At 40.3% G+C, this 17,178-nt stretch overlaps 1 protein-coding gene across 1 annotated transcript in view; it reads left to right on the top strand.

Moving 5' to 3' along the window:
* Window positions 1–15,971, top strand: part of LOC109963793 (solute carrier family 35 member F5) — a 17,871-nt gene extending 1,900 nt beyond the window's left edge. Inside the window, exons 2-15 of the mRNA XM_020606640.1 lie at window positions 367–508; window positions 1,279–1,428; window positions 2,509–2,571; window positions 2,737–2,812; window positions 3,427–3,620; window positions 6,912–6,993; window positions 7,178–7,265; window positions 8,142–8,206; window positions 8,317–8,421; window positions 8,600–8,759; window positions 8,966–9,056; window positions 10,581–10,735; window positions 13,017–13,117; window positions 14,226–15,971. Of these exons, the coding sequence (XP_020462296.1) occupies window positions 374–508; window positions 1,279–1,428; window positions 2,509–2,571; window positions 2,737–2,812; window positions 3,427–3,620; window positions 6,912–6,993; window positions 7,178–7,265; window positions 8,142–8,206; window positions 8,317–8,421; window positions 8,600–8,759; window positions 8,966–9,056; window positions 10,581–10,735; window positions 13,017–13,098 (1,446 nt within the window). The 5' untranslated portion in view covers window positions 367–373 and the 3' untranslated portion in view covers window positions 13,099–13,117; window positions 14,226–15,971. The remainder of the gene's footprint in view (window positions 1–366; window positions 509–1,278; window positions 1,429–2,508; window positions 2,572–2,736; window positions 2,813–3,426; window positions 3,621–6,911; window positions 6,994–7,177; window positions 7,266–8,141; window positions 8,207–8,316; window positions 8,422–8,599; window positions 8,760–8,965; window positions 9,057–10,580; window positions 10,736–13,016; window positions 13,118–14,225) is intronic.
* The last annotated feature ends 1,207 nt before the right edge of the window (window positions 15,972–17,178 follow it).

The raw sequence follows: 17,178 nt of genomic DNA, 5'->3' as shown, positions 1-17,178 counted from the left end.
ATGTCCCACTGGGAGGAGGCCCCGGGGAAGACCCAGGACACGCTGGAGGGACTATGTCTCTCAGCTGGCCTGGGAACGCCTTGGCATTCCCCCGGCGGAGCTGGAGGAAGTGTCTGGAGAGAGGGAAGTCTGGGCATCTTTGCTTAGACTGCTGCCCCCGTGACCCGGTTCCGGATAAGCGGAGGAAAATGGATGGATGGATGGATGGATGGACATTGTAGATGCCATTGTAAATAAAGATGCAGTATTTACAGGACTTCTGCTTAAATACTAATACTGTTCAATTCTAATGAAGAAAAGAAAATGATTCATTTGTGCATTTCTAAATTTCAGTAACATGTTTGTGTTCATCCATTCTTTTTTTAGTGTTCTGATGGCGTGGGTGTTCATCATGAACCGGATGAGTTCTCAGGGTAGCTGTGCAGCCCAACGGAAGCGGATGGCCCTGGGGGTGGTGATACTCCTGCTGGTGGATGTCATCTGGGTAGCCTCCTCTGAGCTAACCTCAGTAAGGACTTTGTCACAGTCTGCCATTTTCCACAGCTGCTGTTGTAGTCTGGGTTGCAGTACAAGATGACACAACAGGGATGTAGCGAGAGAGGGGGTGCAGATGCTCCAGCAATCAGAGACCACTGAGGTGATCTGGGATCTGTGACTAGTGTGAACTTGTTTGTTGTGTTTGTGCCTCAATGCATGACACAGCATGTCCTTCTCTCCTCCAACAAGTAGCTGATGAAGTACTCATATCCTTAATTAAAACTGGATTTTGCTCTGATGAGTCCAAATTTGAGATTTATTGTAGTTCCAGTGGATTTTTTTATGGCAGTGGCATCATCACAAGGAAAATCTGGGTTAGCAGAACAGAAGTGGCCGGAAGTATCTAGAAATGGAAAACAATAGGAGGCAACCAACATACAAGCAGTTTGTCAAAATGTGTTGCAGAAAAATAAAGACGTAACTAGAGGAAGGAAAAATAGGCAGATGAATGTACTGGAGAGAAAAGAACACAAACTTCATATGACATGTAGCGGAGTAAGAGTATGAAGTGTCACATTAGGCTGAGTAAATATCATTTGTTTACTCATAGGAGCAACTCTGGATAAACTAGAAATCCAACTATAGTAAACAGGAGGAGGGTTTGAGAGGTGAAACAGGTTTGAGTTGAGAGCACGGACCTATGAAAGCAAACTTGGTGCTGTGAAGTCCTAAAAGTGTCCAGTTTCCAGCACAAATACAGTGGTTATCCAAACAGCTTCCTCCTGTTGCTTGTTCCCACAGTACATCTTCAAGCGGCAGGAATACAACAAACCCTTCTTCAGCACATTCACCAAGACCTCCATGTTTGTGCTGTATTTGCTGGGTTTCCTGCTGTGGCGGCCCTGGAGGCAGCAGTGCACTGGCACTCTGAAGCGCCCGCACTCTGCATTTGTAAGTAGTCAGGCCACACTCTCTCTACATGGGACTTTGTATGTTTTCTTTTCCAGGCATTTCTGACATTTTTCTAAGTTCCATCTGCTGCAGAAGGAGAAAGTTGTGGAAAAGATGTTTCCAGAATGTTCTATATGTCCAGCCTCAACAACTTCTATGTGAGATTTGACAGGATGAACACAGACACCCCCTCAAAATCCCCCTGCAACCTGGGGGACACTGCTTTTCAGATGACGCACACACAGGTCCTGAAGGCCCTGAAACAGGTAAACCCCCATAAGGTGGCGGAACCAGATGGAGTGTTGAGAGCCTGTGGGGATGTGCATACAGTATCTTCAACCTGTGTTTAACCCAAGCAGTAGTTCCTCGCTTTTTCAAAAAAATCCTTCATCATACCGTTCCCTAAGACATCAGACACATTGACTCTGAATGACTTCAGGCCAGTGACGCTCACATCAGTCACCATGAAGTGCTTAGAGAAACTGGTCCTCACACGTTAACCACATGGTCCCGGACACTGTAGACCCCGTCCAGTTTGCCTACCGCAGTACATGATCAGTGGAGGATGCGACGGCTCTGGCTTTATTCCACACCCTGAAACACCTCTTCCTGGATTACAGTTCTGCATTCAACACCATTCGCCCGGGTAGTCTGATTGGGAAGATGACAGACCTCGGTGTCCCAACTCCCACCTGTAACTGGATTCTGGACTTCCTGACTGAAAGACCATAGGTGGTCAGAATGGGAGGACGGGTGTCTGTTGAGGTCACAATCAGCACAGTCTCACCGCAGGGCTGCTGTCTCAGTCCCAAACTCTTCACCCTGTACACCCACAACTGTGTCTTCAACCATGACAACACTAAATACTCTTACCCTATTTTTGTGTATTTCATTGTAATACTTTGTTGCCCTTATGTAACTTTTTTTATTTTAAGACTAAATGTTCTTTCTGGCTTTTGACTCCTTACCTGACTCCAAAGGAGAGCTGCACAAGAGTTCCTATATGTCTAGACTGTCTGTTTATGCATAAATGGCAAATAAAACTCTTGAATCTTGAATCTGATCTCCATTTTTCAGCAGTTTGCCGATGCGGAGGCTTACTTTGCATCCTGCACCTCTGACACCACTGTGAACAGCTGTTTGGTAAGTAGCTTCATTGCAGACTAAACGATGACTCCATGTGCATTGTATTAGTCACAGTTTTTATCATTCCCTAATCTAGTCTGCCAAGACCATGACAAGCTCAGAGAAGTAAAAATAGCATTTAGCAGCTATACATGTCTGACTTTATTGTTCACTCCTCTGCAGAGTGAACCACTGTACGTGCCAGTGATTTTTTTTTCTGCTGAACACTCAACTTGTTTAGTTGGAGACTGTGAATCTTGTGAGTACAGCTGATGCTTTATAAAACAAGGCATGAAGCATGTTTCTTGTCTTTTATCAACATTACATCACCTTCTGAATTATCATGAATGTCCTTCAGTGCTGATGTGGTTGATAACTATCGGTTTGCTCTCATTAATGAAAAATAACATTAGAACAGCAGAGGGCAGTGTGAGCTATGAAAACAGGTAACACTCACCGTTTGGAGCCACTCTCAACACAATGTTCTCCCCTTTGTCTTGGCTGCAGTTTGCAGCAGGTAAAACATTTTAAGTGATGCAGTTTAAGAACATTTCTAGAAGTGGTTGACAATTCTTGCCCATGCAAAGCCACACAGTAGAGGTTCAGAGAGTCTCTGGGGGTTTCTGGTGTTTTTTTTTTGTTTTTAAATACAACTGATCGTTTGTTTGGCACCTGTATTGAAAATGATGCTGATTGTGTTCAGCCCAGTCATGCATTAGCACCTTATGGGGGTGATGTTTTGTGTAATATACTAAAATGATGAGAATACAAATAGAGCCTCAAAATTACATTGTAATTTCTGTTTGGACTTTTAACCCACACCTGTTTTTCCCTGGCTCTCTCAGTTCACACCTCTCTCCATTTGTCTCTCAGCAGCTTCCAAAAAGCACCGGGTGCGTTTTAGTAATATCATGGAGGTGCGGCAGCTGCCTCCCACTCAAGCCCTGGAGGCCAAGCTGTCCCGCATGTCCTACCCAGCTGCCAAGGAACATGAAGCCATGTTGCGCACAGTAGGCAAGCTAACCATCACTGATGTGGCCAAAATCAGCTTCTTCTTCTGCTTCGTGGTGAGTTCTTTTTAAAAGAAAGATGTACCAAATAACTCATTATAATCCAATAAAATGATGTGAAATGTGCCACTGTGCATAATAAGTACTTTTACTATTGGTACGTTAGATATATTTTGATGCTAAGACTTTTGCACTTTTAATTAAGTTACATTTTCAGCACAGGACTTTTACTAACAGTATTTTTACACTGTGGTACTGATACTTGTACTTAGCTAAGTCAACAATCCAGTATTTTTCAGCTCCAAACATAAGTTATAACTAATGTTCCAACGAATTAACAAAATGAAAATCAGCACAAAGTTTTCATTGCATTTTGAACAAATATAATACAATTAACACTTTGGGGAACAAAATTAATCAATCAATCAATCAATGCCTGCCAGCATTACTACTACCCAGTGGAGATGGTGTGTAGATACATTATTGATTTGCTGTTAATTTCGTTATGAGTGGGAGGGATGTTAACTTGAGGCTAAGTGCACCTGAGGCTGTCAGATTTAGCCAGAGTCTGTATCCTGACTTCATGTGAAGTACTTGGCTGAGTCCCTGCTCAACATTACACCACTAGCTTAAACTCTGTTACAAAACAATATAGAACAGTATCTCCTTCTCTCACACTCAACGCAGACAACAAGTATCAACATTATACAACTTTACGACGCCCTGTGAAGTACATTTATCTGAAATAAGGGAAATGGCAAGGGAAGAAGGGTGAAGACAGCAGCTTGGTCAGTGCCCACCTTTGCTATCCTGTCCCCCTCACCGCTACCAGATCGCCCCCTGATGCTTTCTGAGCCCCCGCTGGGGGGAATTACCACTCACATTGAGAATCACTACTCTATACAATCATTTCATGCAATATTAATATATAAAGTATTGATTGATCCTGGTTTAAAGGCGCAGCTATAACATCACAAATATTACATTGCGTAATGTATGTGATGCAAACTTTAGGAATTTCCCACCAAACTGCACGATGTGTATCTTTCAAGGTTTCACAAACAGGTTGAATTCATATCTTTGCTTTACAAATGTTAGCAGATACATTGCAGCACCAGCTTGTGGTGCTCCTCTCCAGTTTAATTGCTGCCTCGTTTCCTTGATATAGTTCATTATCGCCATCATTTGTTACTGTCCCATGCTCATGCTGTGCATGTTAATGCACTTTAGGTTGAGCAAAATCCAGAAATTACACCAAAACATAGCTCTGCAACACCACTCGTCCTTGTCCTGTCTCTCGTTTTTGTGTCGTGTTGTAGTCGTGGCTTAGAAAGCATAATGAGAACACACACTTGAGTGTTCTATAAGTGTTATTTGCAAGCCAGTTGGCAACTAATGTGTTTTGCTTGTACTTAAAAAAGAAGTGCTTTTGGCACATAAGAATCATGTCTGAGCATGAGTATCAAGACTACAAGCTGTTAATCATGTGTGATGAAGTGCTTTTAATTGGTGACTCATTGTCTCTCAGATCAATGAGGAACTTCTGGAAAATATTGAAGCACAGCTTTTGGCATCAACTTAAATGTGATCACTTAAAGATCTTACTAAGTTTGAGAAATATATTTGAAATTTTTAGGAAATAGTTTTTCTATTGCCACACTACACTTTGTGTTTGTGGCTGATGTGCCACAATTCCGGCATATTATTATTATTTTTTGTTATTTTTCATAAGCTCTGTGCCTTTTTATTAGATAGTGATAGTGGAGAGATGACAGGAGATGAGGATCAGAGAGATGCTCGCTTAGACACACAAAACAGAGATTGACCACTGATTTGAATGAAAACGTCAGACAGTCTGTAAAAACGGGTCCTGGGGAGAAGCCAAAGGAGGTGGTAATGAAGGGTCAGAGGTCACTGACAGTCATTGCAGCTATAGTAGAGTGTTAGAAACTGTAGTAATGGATGTTTAACGCTGCATGATGTTTTTGTTTGTTTGTTTGTTTTAATTTATTTATTAATTCCAAGCATATAATAAAACAGATAAGGGAAAAGAAATCATGATCAATATATACCTCAAAACAACCAGAGAAAACCCCAAAAAGAGGAAAAAAAGTCTCATGATGATAAATGATCATTACATGCTTGCAAAGGAGTAGAAAGAAGTAATACTTATCTAGTTCTACCCCTGATAATCCAAACTATGATTAACCCAACTCAAGTGTTAAGCTAAAACAGCTACACTGGTTAAATTCCCGCGGCCCCGAATCACTGCATTCCTTCTAGCCAGAAATCACAATTACACAATTACATAACCAAATTATATACAATCAATTATTCATATCCCACCCATAAATATACCAATAATATCATGATAATATCATTACACTTCCTGTATCCGATACCCAGCTATGCAGACCTTTTTATATTTGTTCTTAAATTGTTTTACACTTGTACATTGTTTTAAATCATCACCCAATCTATTCCATAATTTCACCCCACACACAGATATACAAAAACTTTTCCTAGTTGTACGTATAACCTGAGTTTTTAAATTTAAGGGGCCCCTCAATCCATAACCACCCTCTCGATCACCAAACAAACCCCGAATACCACTTGGCACCAAATTATATCTAACTTTATACATAAATACAGCAGAATGCCTTAACTTTCAAACAGAATTGTATCAGAAAATTTTAAAGAACCTGACAGTGCAAATGATGAATTCGTATGATCCCTGTAACCAAGTCCATAAACAATTCTAATGGCCTGTTTTTGAAATATAAATAATAATGTTTACTACATAAACTAAAATACAAATAGTTTAAATGTCATTAACCTCTCAGGAGTGAAATAGTGATGGCTGATTATTAGAATCAGATTGATGCCTTAACTTTCAAACAGAATTGTATCAGAATATACTTCAGATAAATTAGTCAACTATCCACTTATTACAGTTATTATATATTATAAACCTAGTGTCTATTCCTAGTCAGCTAAACACTGTGCACTAAAATCATGGTCTTACGTGGCCAATGTCGCAGCTTTTATAGGTTATTTCAGACTAAACTTCCTCAAAGAGCCAAAGTATTGGCTTCTAAAACTTTCTCAGTAGAAAACATCTGAAGGTTTAAGGAGGGAGCTGCCTATAACTGCAGACTGTTATTGTTTGGGAGGATTTGGGTCTTGTCCTGAATGAATTTAATGAAAGAGGGAGGTCTGTAATATTTGAGTCATATGAACCTATGTCTCCTGAATAAGCAGGCTTCATGAAGTTAAGTGGTATTTGCTGCAGGCCTATGTATTGTAAAGGTTGAAAACATCCCATCATTGCCTCTGTTTGTCTTCCAGTGGTTTCTGGCAAACTTGTCCTATCAGGAAGCCCTGTCCGACACGCAGGTCGCGATTGTCAACATTCTGTCATCCACCTCAGGTGACTCTCTCTCTATGAGTTTCATGACATTGGTAAAATGTAAAGTGGAGATTATACAGTATTGTTTACAACTGGTGTAAAGGAAAATGGGAAAGTGGTTTGGTCATGTTAGCCACTGTGCATTTAGCAGCCTGCACCCTCAGTGTTCTGATTCCAGTGTGCTCTATCACCTTTCCCTCTTCAGGCCTGTTTACACTCATCTTAGCAGCCATATTTCCCAGCAGCAGCAGCGACCGTTTCACCTTGTCTAAACTGTTAGCCGTGGCTCTGAGGTAAGGCCTGAACCAAAGTGTCGGCAGTTAAGCTGAGAAGTGCATGCTGCAGTCACCCAGTCTGTTGCACTTGATTGTAATGAACACAGCCAGTATATCATTTTGTTGCTGCAGTTTTTCCTCTCGATACACTGGTTCATATTGGAGTCGAACAAATCCAGCACTTTTCTGATGGGGTACTGTTGGCTGCAAAGTTAAACCCATCACACTGATCAGACTCTGACACAGACCATGTCATTTTCTCACATTCAATCCCCAACCCCCCCCCATGATATGCTCTGATTTGCCATTGAATAAAATTAAATGAAAATCATGTAATGTTATTGAGGAAGATGTCAGTGTTTTCCCCATTAGACTCATTCAGACAAAGATTTCTCAACAGCTACTGATCAGATTGCTACAAAATATCTGCTAGCTAGAGATTTAATGATCCCCAGTGTATAAACCTGATCTTGTAGTCCTGCATTTCCAGTATGCTCTGCTATGCTGACTGACTCCAAGCTATAGCTTCATATTTAGCATATAGACATGAGAGTGCTGTCAGCTTTTCATCTGATTCTCGCCATGAAAGCAAATTTCCCAAAAGGACTTCTTTATCCACATTACTGTGCATAATGGCTTGTTTAATTTTGGTTAAAGTGAACTGATGAAATATTGGTCACATGTCGGCGTAAGTGAGGTCAGTCCTCAGCTAAGAAAAGCAGCGTTTCATCATCAGTCACCAGTTTTTTCTTGTGCAGTATGAGTCTTCTAGCAGTTTTATACTTTGTGTCATGTTTTTGTTCTTTTGCTTCAGTTTTTTAATATGTGATAATGGCATTACTAGCAACATAACCCTGTTTACCTGTCAGCTCATGTACAATCTCTCTTGTGTAGCATGGGAGGTGTTGCCCTTGTGAGTTTCTCCAGCATGGACGACCCTGATGAGAAAGGTGCCATAGGTAAATATAGAGACGGCATCAGCTACTCTTGCACTTCACTATTCTGCTATTAATATAGTGTGATTTGAAACCCTCTGTCCAAATGTAATGACTTTTAAATTTTAATGAAGGCTCTTTGTGGTCACTGGTTGGGGCGGTACTGTACGCTATCTACGTTGTAATGATCAAGAGACGTGTGGATCGGGAGGATAAGCTTGACATTCCCATGTTCTTTGGTAAGCTACTATTATAGTTGTTTCAAGCACTAAACAAGTCTTGGCACTGCCTGTGCCTTATCCATATGCTGAAATACTTAATATATTGAGACCTCTGCTTTATTTGATGGAGCTGTAGCCGCTATGGCCAACAGGCATTGGCTTTTGAAATAAGCTGGAGATGCTATGTGTCTTTCAGGGTTTGTGGGTCTGTTCAACCTGCTGCTGCTGTGGCCGGGTTTCCTCCTGCTTCACTACACAGGCTTCGAGGCCTTTGAGCTTCCCAGCCACCTGGTGTGGACCTACATTCTCATTAATGGTCTCATTGGAACCGTTCTCTCAGAGTTCCTCTGGCTCTGGTGAGCACCTGAATTTATTCAGGTCACAATTCTGACACCAAAAGAATCACATTTTTGCAAGCTATTTAGATAGTTTGTTGAGCATTCATAATAGACACTCACAGAAGAATGCAGCACTGAAGAGTATAAAAAGCTTCATTTTCAGTAATGCAGATTATTTGATAAACATTTCAAGTGTGATCAGTGATGTTGCTTTCTGTCCACAGGGGCTGTTTCCTTACATCTTCTCTAATCGGGACCTTGGCACTGAGTCTCACCATACCGCTCTCTATTATGGCAGATATCTGCATGCAGAAAGTAAGTTTCCTACAGCAGGAACCTAAGCCAAGCAAGTTTAAAGTGACAGTTAAGAAATGATATGTTTGGCATTGGCAAGACTGCACTTTATGGTTCTAAACTGAGCTCCAGTCACTAATGATCTCAATACTATCAATACTCTGAATGGAGAAGTAATTAACTAAGGCCAGCATTACAGATATTTAGGATTCTGGTTAGATGGTAGATTGTCCTGTAAAACTCATGTAGGACATCTTGTTCTGAAAATTCAAATGGGCTTTTTATACCAAAACAGAAGTTGTTTCTGCTTTGAAGGCAGAAAAACTATTATACAACATTGTCTGCATTGGATTATGGAGATGTTCTGTATGCTGATGCTGTTGCCACTACCCTAAAACCACCAGATGCTGCCTACCACAGCACCATCTGATTCATTACATAAGATAGCTGTCATACTCACCACTGAGTTGTATGAAAAGGTCAAATGGTCATCTTTGGCCCCCTGAAGGCAACTCCATACACATGTCTTCATCTGTAAGGCTCTGCTATCCAAACTGCCAGGTTCTTTGACATCCCTAGTTGACTTCAGAGTTCATAACAGTTACAGAAGCACCTCATACAAATTCTGAACTGGGGGAAACTGGTTTCCTTACTCGGCACCTCACTACTGAAATGAGCTGCAACACAAACTGAAGTTAGAGACACCGATTCCTCGGAGAGGTTTTAACATTTTACTAGCCAACATTTTTTAACAATATTTGTAAGAGTTGTAATTCATGTTGCTGTTTGTGCGTGTGTGATGTAATTTGTCTAAATCGTTATTTATGTAAAGGTCCTTTGAACATTTTCCTCACAAAACATTTAAGGAGGTATTTGACACTGTCAGTCCCTTGATTTAGTTTAGTTCTCTTACTGCTGGCTGTTTTCCTTCCTTCATTACCTCTGCCAATGAGGATATGTTTTTGGTTCTGTGTGTGGATGGACCACGAGCATACTTGGTACAGACATTGGTGGGGACCAACCCTAGAAGTGATTAGATATTGGCTGAAAAGTTGTATTAGTTGTATTAGTTGTATTCAGGGCTAAGCCAAAAGTAATCTCAAGCCTGCAGCTGGTACAAAATGCAGCTGCTTGACTTTGATCCAATTCATTCATGTTACTCTTGCTTTAGCCTCTCTTCACTGACTACCAATCATCTCTAGACTTGATTTTAAAATGTTATTGATTAAATTTAAAGCATTTTATCTGTTGATTCCTAGTTACATTGTATTATATATCATCTTTTCTCTATCTACCTAATTATCATTTTAGTATTTTATTCTTTTATTCTATGCTTTTGATTGCTGTATTTCATTTAATTGTGGTACTACATTGTTTTATCTTTTCCTCTGTGAGCACTATGTAACAATGCTTAAAATATAACAAATAGCATGTATTATAATGATTCAATTATATAGATACAGATGTTAACATGTGTTTATAAATGAATCTAAAAAAGTGAAGGCCAGTACTAACAGTAGTTATTTTCCTCTGTGTGTTGGACAGGTACGTTTCTCGTGGCTGTTTTTTGTTGGGGCAGTCCCCGTCTTCCTCTCCTTCTTCATCGCCACACTCTTATGCCACTACAACAATTGGGACCCTGTCCTGGTGGGCCTGAGGAGAGTTTATGCCTTCATTTGCAGGAAGCATCGCATTCAGAGGTACACCCAGGTTCTACACTGGGCTTTCATGTGAAATCTCAAAAAGTGGCTAAGCAACCGAGTGCGTTAACCACATTTTGTGAGATGCTGATTCAAGGACAACTGAGATGTGCAACCCCATTGTCAGAAAACTTTGCTTAAGCTAAGGGCTTAAGGAAATAAACAAGAATGGATGCTTCTTAAACAGTAATACAATGCAGTTCAGTCTCTGGCACCAGAGGGAGGCATGTTTTAGGAAATACAAATTTAAGACAGCATGAAGTAACAGTAATTAAGCTGAGTCAAGTAACATAGCATTTGTTACCACAAACTAGCTGCAGACATTATTATAAAACACCTCACAACTATCATGGAACTGTGCCTGTTGAAGAAGAGACTGCTTATTGCTTCCAGTTATCACGGGAGCTGTGACAAAGCCATGGTGCAGCTGCAGCCAGTTGTCGTCTGGGGTGGTTGAGCTTTCAGTATGATGCTACAGTTAAACTCAAGAATTTTTTTTAATTCAGTCATCTCAAAAAAGTTGGTGATTCATCCAACCTTCTTTCACCCCCTCAGACCAACAGAATCTATCATGAGCATGTTTCAATTCTCCACAGTCTTGTTTCCACAATGTGCCTGATTATTAATGGCCTAATATGATTAGACTCACTAAGGCATGCATAACCACTGGTAAAGACAAAAACAGACACACAACAGGTCTCCTGTGTTATGGTTACTAATGTGTGCGTTGGAGGCAGATCTAACTTATCTTATCACTATATCCACACACCACTCATTTCCAGGATTCTTTCTTTTTCCAGACAGGTTGTTTGTCATACAGAGTCATGACCGTATTTATCTACAGACATTTTCTAAGGAACTACCTTGGTAGCATCGGATGTGGCTACTGTGGCATCTGTGATGCAGCTGCAAAAGAGTGTAGAAAGACAATAGATTATTTCTGTTCACGCACATCTGGGACCAGGCTCGGTCAGTTAAAGTTCAAGTCTGTGGGGAAGTGAGGTTGTGACAAAATATGGTTTGTTCAGAAGGTTTTCAGACCACGTTTTTCAGACTTAAAGCTGTAGATTAAATTGTTAATCTACACTCAACAACCCATAATGACAAAGTTAAAACATGTTTTTTGAAATTTCTGCAATTCACACTGCTTATCAGGACAAAAAGCCAAGCCAAAGGAACTCTGTGTACACCTCCGAGATAAAATTATGATGAGGCATAGATCAGGACGAGGGTATGAAAGCACCTTAATGTTCCCCCACAGCAACCTCAATAATTGTAAAATGGAAGATGTTTGGAGCCACCAGGACTCTTAGGTGATCTGGCCAGCTTGAGCAATCAGGCAGAAGGACCTTGGTCAAGGAGGTGACCAAGAACGCATTGGGCACTCTGACAGAGCTTGAGATGTCCTCTGCAGAGATGACAAAGACTGCTAGGATGACATCTCAGCAGACAAAGACGGGTAGACTGATCAGAACTGAGGGAAGAATGAATGCAGTTAACTACAAAGAGGAGCAAACAGCTGAGAGAACACCAGAGTGGCTTCAGGACAAGTCTCTGCCTGTCCTTGAGTGGCCCAGCCAAAACCCAAACATGCACCTCACAGATTGTCAGACATGAAGATGGAAGTTCACAGGCACTTCACATCCAGTCTGACAGAGCTTCACAGGATCTTCCAAGAAGAATGCGATAAACTGCACAGACCCCGGTGTGCAAAGCTTGTAAGACTTGCCCAAGAAGACCTGAAGCTTCCACATGTGAAGGGGCTTCCACCAAGTCCTGAACTAAGGGTCTGAATATGTTTGTAAATGAGAAATTTCAGTGTTGAATTTTTAATCATTGCTAACAACATATTTTCAGTTTGCCATTATGGGTTATTGAGTGTAGACTGATGGGCAAAAATGGCAAATTTATCCATTTCAAATTAGATTTATAATAAAAAGTGTGCAAAACTGTAGTTTTAAGTCTCGTCTTTTGAAAAGTGAGTTGTTGCTTAATTGTATTTTAGTGAGTGAGCCATTAAAAATGAATTGACTAATTCTAATACATAAAGTCCTTTCTTCTCTGACGTCCCCTGAGGACAATAGACTTCATTCAGCCTCGTTAGGCTACGTCTGTAATCAGATGTACAGTACAAGCTTGGCTGACTAACCTCTGGGCAGTTACGTACGCTCTCTATTCTTCTGAGTGCTTGTTCCTACTTGGTGAGGGATGATTATAATAATAATGGCTGTCATGACGTTGAGTGTGATGAAGACTGACACTCCGTTCCTTCTGCCTACAGAATGCCTGAAGACCGCGAACAGTGTCAAAGCCTTATTCCTCTACACACCGTCTCCCCCAGCGAAGGAAGCTTCTGTTCCTAATCCAACAGTGAAACACAATGTAAATGATCACTCATCCCTTCTTGGCATTGACATGTGTGGTGACTGATGTTATTGTGTGTGCATGTGTGTGTGGAGGGCACATAAATAAGCTGGTTTAGTTGAAGTTACCCATGGGGAAAAACATGAACGTGCTCAAACTTAAATGTATTATTGTTAATATACTTCCCATTGGCCTAAGGGTGACAGTGCTGCATAGACTATTGTGTGCCACATAAAAATGACAAACTCAGAGGATTATCACCTAACTTTGAAGACTGCTCAGTTCTAAGGAGCCTTTTAGCCTATTTTAGCTTATTGGTTTAGTTTTGTTTAGTTTTAGAAAACCCGCACTGTTCTATCGGCCCAGCACTAAATGGCTGGCGGAGAGAAAAGAAAAGCGACGACACAGCAAACACAACAACAATCAACAAACAATGCAAAGACACTAAAACGGCACAGAGGAAATCACCCTAACCCTTGGGTGAGAGGAGTCGACTTGCAGGCAGAAATGGAAATATCTTTAAGACGTGTGTGCAGCTGCACATGCTTGGAAAAACGTCGACATAAGTCAGACCCTCTGTTTAAAGTATGAATGTAGGACATACAGACATCAGGTGGTCAGGAACTCAGCTTAAAATTAATGTTAATGCTACAGAGACTGGCCAAAAACTCAGCAGGGCTGAGAGAGATTTTGAACTTGGCATGTGGTTTCTAATGGAGGCATTAGTGGGAACTGAAAACCATGCAGTTTCAACGTACAGTACTTAAGCCTGTCTGGTGGTGTGTGGCGTCTACTGGAGGAACAAATGTGTGTGTGCGTGCATGTCAGTCTGCCCACTTTCATCAAAAGGAAGTGTGCAACTGATAATTATGGATTTGGTTATTGTTTCAAAGGTTTGTTTTGTGCGAACTGACCAAAACCCAGACACATTTAATTTAAAATAAAAAACTGTAAAGGTTGTAACCAATGAATTAACCAGGGCCGTGTACTGAGGTCACTGTTTCGGTGCACCCCAGGCTTTCCTCTGGAAATCCTGTTATATTTTATGTATTTTACTGGTTGAATAAATGAAGTTATTAACATGGTGAGTCAAAAGTAATATATATTTTTTTCTTTATCTCCTAAGGTGGCGAATGGGGATCACACAGAGCTGACAATCAAGTGTTCAGACACATTGACCCACCCCAGTGCCTCATGTTGAAACTATTTATTTTTCAGTATTCAGATGATTCAGCCATTTATACAAGCTCTTTTTTATTTTCATATTTCAGTCATCACAGACCAAGATTCTGTTTTTGCTTCTTTTTTTTTCTTTTTACTTTTTCTGTAAAAAACTTTGCGGTACTCAAGGTACTGTCACGTAACCAAATGAATCGGTACATGTTGAACTTGATCCTAATGCTAACAGAGGTGGAGTAGCTTTGTGTGTTTGTTTGTTTTTTTTAAATCTCAATTAGTGTAAAGGAGTTCTCATCATCACTTGAGGAAGGGCAGTGTCTTGTACTGCATGTCATTATGTTTGTCCATCGGCCTTTTGAAGCCTCGCTGCTTGTTTGTAAGTGTTTCTGTGGAGCAGACAAAATGCACAATCATATGGCCATGCCCATACTCACAGAGCAAACCTAGTCTTTTCTGATGGTGTTAGTGTCACCAAGGCAATATGTTAGTGAAACACCTGCAGTGTTGTCACCGATTTCACCACCTGGATCGGTAGAAGTTAGTGCAGTTTGGAGTCTCATTGACAAAATGAGTGATTTTTGAGTGAACTCTGTTTTGTGAGATCATTTCCGTTAGATCTTCAGGTGCTACTAATGTTGTCCTGATATGATTTGACTATTGTCCCATGTCTCTCAGCAGAGAATACTCCCTCTTGTTTTTCCAGTCTGAGACTAGTCTTTATTTTCTTCTATGGAGGAAAACTTGATCTGATGCTGGAAGAAGAATTGAAATAACTTGGATGAACAGGAGAGCATCACAACCACTTTGTTTCTTGTTGTTCCTCTGACAGTGCTGGATCCTGAAGACAAATTGTGATAGAAACGATCTTTGTGCTTGAATATGAACTGACAACAAGCCTTCTGCTATAAATACTATGTTGCAATAACGGTTGTCTGCTTGAAAGAGCAGCTTCCTTTTTACAATGACTGTAAATAGTGTAGACAGTAGAACAGTAGCAGAGTATTGATGTTTTGTTCGTGAACTTCAGATGACCACTACAGATTTCTCTTCAGATTATTTATCAATTTGTATTCAATGTATTATTGTAAATGATTACTGCTAGAGGGAGTTCATCATTGCATTGTCACAAAATTCTCTTACATTCCGCTGAGACTACATCATATCAATTTGGTTGGTACATGTGAGCCTGTTTATTTCATAAACAAAAAATTATTTATTTAGGGTTTGTGATTTCATGTGATGATAGAAGGCATTGCTTCTAGCAGCCTTGGTATCTGTCATGTAATTCAGGGGATAAATACTATTTGAAGGTGAAATGTCAGTGCTATTAAAATGTCGAATGTGTGTACATCTGTATGAGTGCTTTTTTATTGCACTCAGACTTATAAAGTGGAGGAAGTAATAACCAACCTGCGAGTGTAAATGAACAGGTTGAGAAGTGCTCAATGGATACAAACTGGTTTGTTCTTGTTTATTATTGCACTTACTGTGTTGTTGCCAATCAGTCCCACCTTCTACCATGGTAGGGAAGTTCTGTTTAGCATGACTAGTTTACAGGTGGTAAAAGTTCCCATGTTGTCAGCATAGACTTAAAAAATGAATTTATCATCTATCAGTGGTGCTTGTTAAATCATGGGTATGATTTATTTTTCTTTCTCAGGTTTGTCTTGTTTTTATTATCAATTTCTTTGTCATTAATAAAAATGCTATAAGATCTAAATGGCGTCACAGAAAAAGCCTGTGATATTAACTTTGCTTTTAATAATTTGTTAGCATGTATTAGCTATATCTCCTGACCATAGATTTATGTTGGGTGCTAGTGCTGCCATCAGTGTTCACTGTGGTTAAACAACCTGTACCAGTTTTTAAGCCGTGCTAGCAGCGTGGGTCATCAAATGGCAGTGTCTCTCAGTAAGTACAATCCAGACTGAAATATTAAGTATAATACATTTTATACAGACGTTCACAGCTGCCAGAGAATGAAACCTGTTTTTGTCTAGTGCTATATGCAAGTCAAAATTTTTAATTATCCAAGGAAATAACATCTACAGGAATAGAAGTTTGGACTTTTATGTTGCTCCATCATCAGATCAACTAGAATTATCACCTTGCAGTCATATGCCCTCACCAACCAGCCAGATTTACAGGAATGGGGCAAACATGAGGGTGCCGTGACCACCAAAACCAAGTGGACGTTTGTGCCATATTTGAATAAATTTTCTCGGCATTTCTGAGATATCACACTCATAAGCATTGGCCAGATAGACATAGTACTTACGAGTTACTGGAAAAAAACAGCAAGAGGACGTTAGAATTTTAAAGTAGACAACCAAAGAAATCCCACCCTTTTGTTCTGACTTCTCTCTAAAGCCAATCCTCCAAAACACAATGCACACGGCCTGATTACTGTCGATTTTAGGAAGTTAAAGATTCAAAGTGATGTTTATGTTTGGAAAAGAGCCCAGTTTATCTAACAAATCCACCACCCCTCTTTTGTTCTCTCAGTTGTCACCATTGTTCAAAAGCCACACCCATGTTAATTCTGGTTTTGTTAAAAGACTTTATATGTATTGTGACAGATTATCTATGGGCTGAGTGAGCACTAGAGAAAGTCAGTGTCCCAAACAGTGGTACAGACAATTAATCTAATGTGTCAGAGTATAAAGTGAGCACAGAGCAACAGGCGGCCTCAGGCCGATCTCAGGCAGAGTTTACCCCAGTAACCAAAGCAGTGCTGGACTATTAAAATGCAGGTAAGATTAACAGTCTACAATCGCTATATGGAAATACAAGCATACATTGTGGCTGTAAATCAAAAGGATATCTAAGCAGAGGACACGAATAACACAGAATAGACGGCCATGTTGGACAGATAAGCAGTGTGAGAGAGAGAAAGCCAA

This window comes from Monopterus albus, unplaced genomic scaffold (assembly GCF_001952655.1).
Source record: "Monopterus albus unplaced genomic scaffold, M_albus_1.0 scaffold79.1, whole genome shotgun sequence".
NCBI lineage: Eukaryota > Metazoa > Chordata > Actinopteri > Synbranchiformes > Synbranchidae > Monopterus > Monopterus albus.
The sequence above is the reverse complement of the archived record's forward strand: the minus strand, read 5'-3'. Positions and strand labels throughout refer to the sequence as shown.